General features: G+C 58.9%; 1 protein-coding gene across 1 annotated transcript in view; it reads left to right on the top strand.

Moving 5' to 3' along the window:
- COL13A1 (collagen, type XIII, alpha 1) overlaps positions 1-137 on the top strand; it is a 126,683-nt gene extending 126,546 nt beyond the window's left edge. The window contains exon 27 of the mRNA XM_014530363.1: positions 75-137. Coding sequence (XP_014385849.1) covers positions 75-137 — 63 coding nt within the window. The remainder of the gene's footprint in view (positions 1-74) is intronic.
- The last annotated feature ends 469 nt before the right edge of the window (positions 138-606 follow it).

Below are 606 nucleotides of genomic sequence, written 5' to 3'. Positions count from 1 at the left end.
TCAGCCCTGCGGCCTGGCTGCTAACCTGGGAGCTGGGGGAAGGGGACTCACCTGGTTTCCCCTGGTTTACCAAGGCCAGTGTCCCCGCTCAAGAGACCTGGGTCCTGTTCTGTCATCTTCTGTCTGTGTCCCCCTGAAAGTCCCTGAGCCTGGCAGAGCCCCGGTCCCTGTCTCTGCAGTGGCTTAGAATGCCTCCCCTGCAAACCTCGCTAGGATGTTGGGGGGAGAGGAAGTCATGGGTAGAAAACTGCCTCTTGGGAAAGTATGCAGAAGCCCTCTCACCACGGAGAATGCTTGTACAAAAACGGGGTCGTAGCCCACTCCAGCCAGGACACTGCCTTGACTGGGGGCCTTCTCTGGCATCAGTGGCTCCCGTCTGAATGGTCACCATCCTAGACACCGGCCCGTGGAGGAAGGGCGCGTGCGTGCATGCCACATTTGGTCACAGATGCTCAGCGTGACGACCTTGCACTTGACTAACAGAGATCTTTGTCGGTCCTTAGGGTCTAGATGGCCCAACTGGGGAGAAAGGAGAACCAGGTGGCCCAGGGAGACCCGGAACGACGGGATTGCCTGGCCCAATCGGGCTCCCGGGATTTACAGTAA

Source organism: Myotis brandtii, unplaced genomic scaffold, assembly GCF_000412655.1.
Source record: "Myotis brandtii unplaced genomic scaffold, ASM41265v1 scaffold735, whole genome shotgun sequence".
NCBI classification, from domain to species: Eukaryota; Metazoa; Chordata; class Mammalia; order Chiroptera; family Vespertilionidae; genus Myotis; species Myotis brandtii.
Note: the sequence above shows the minus strand (reverse complement) of the source record. Positions and strands in the feature narration are given on the sequence as shown.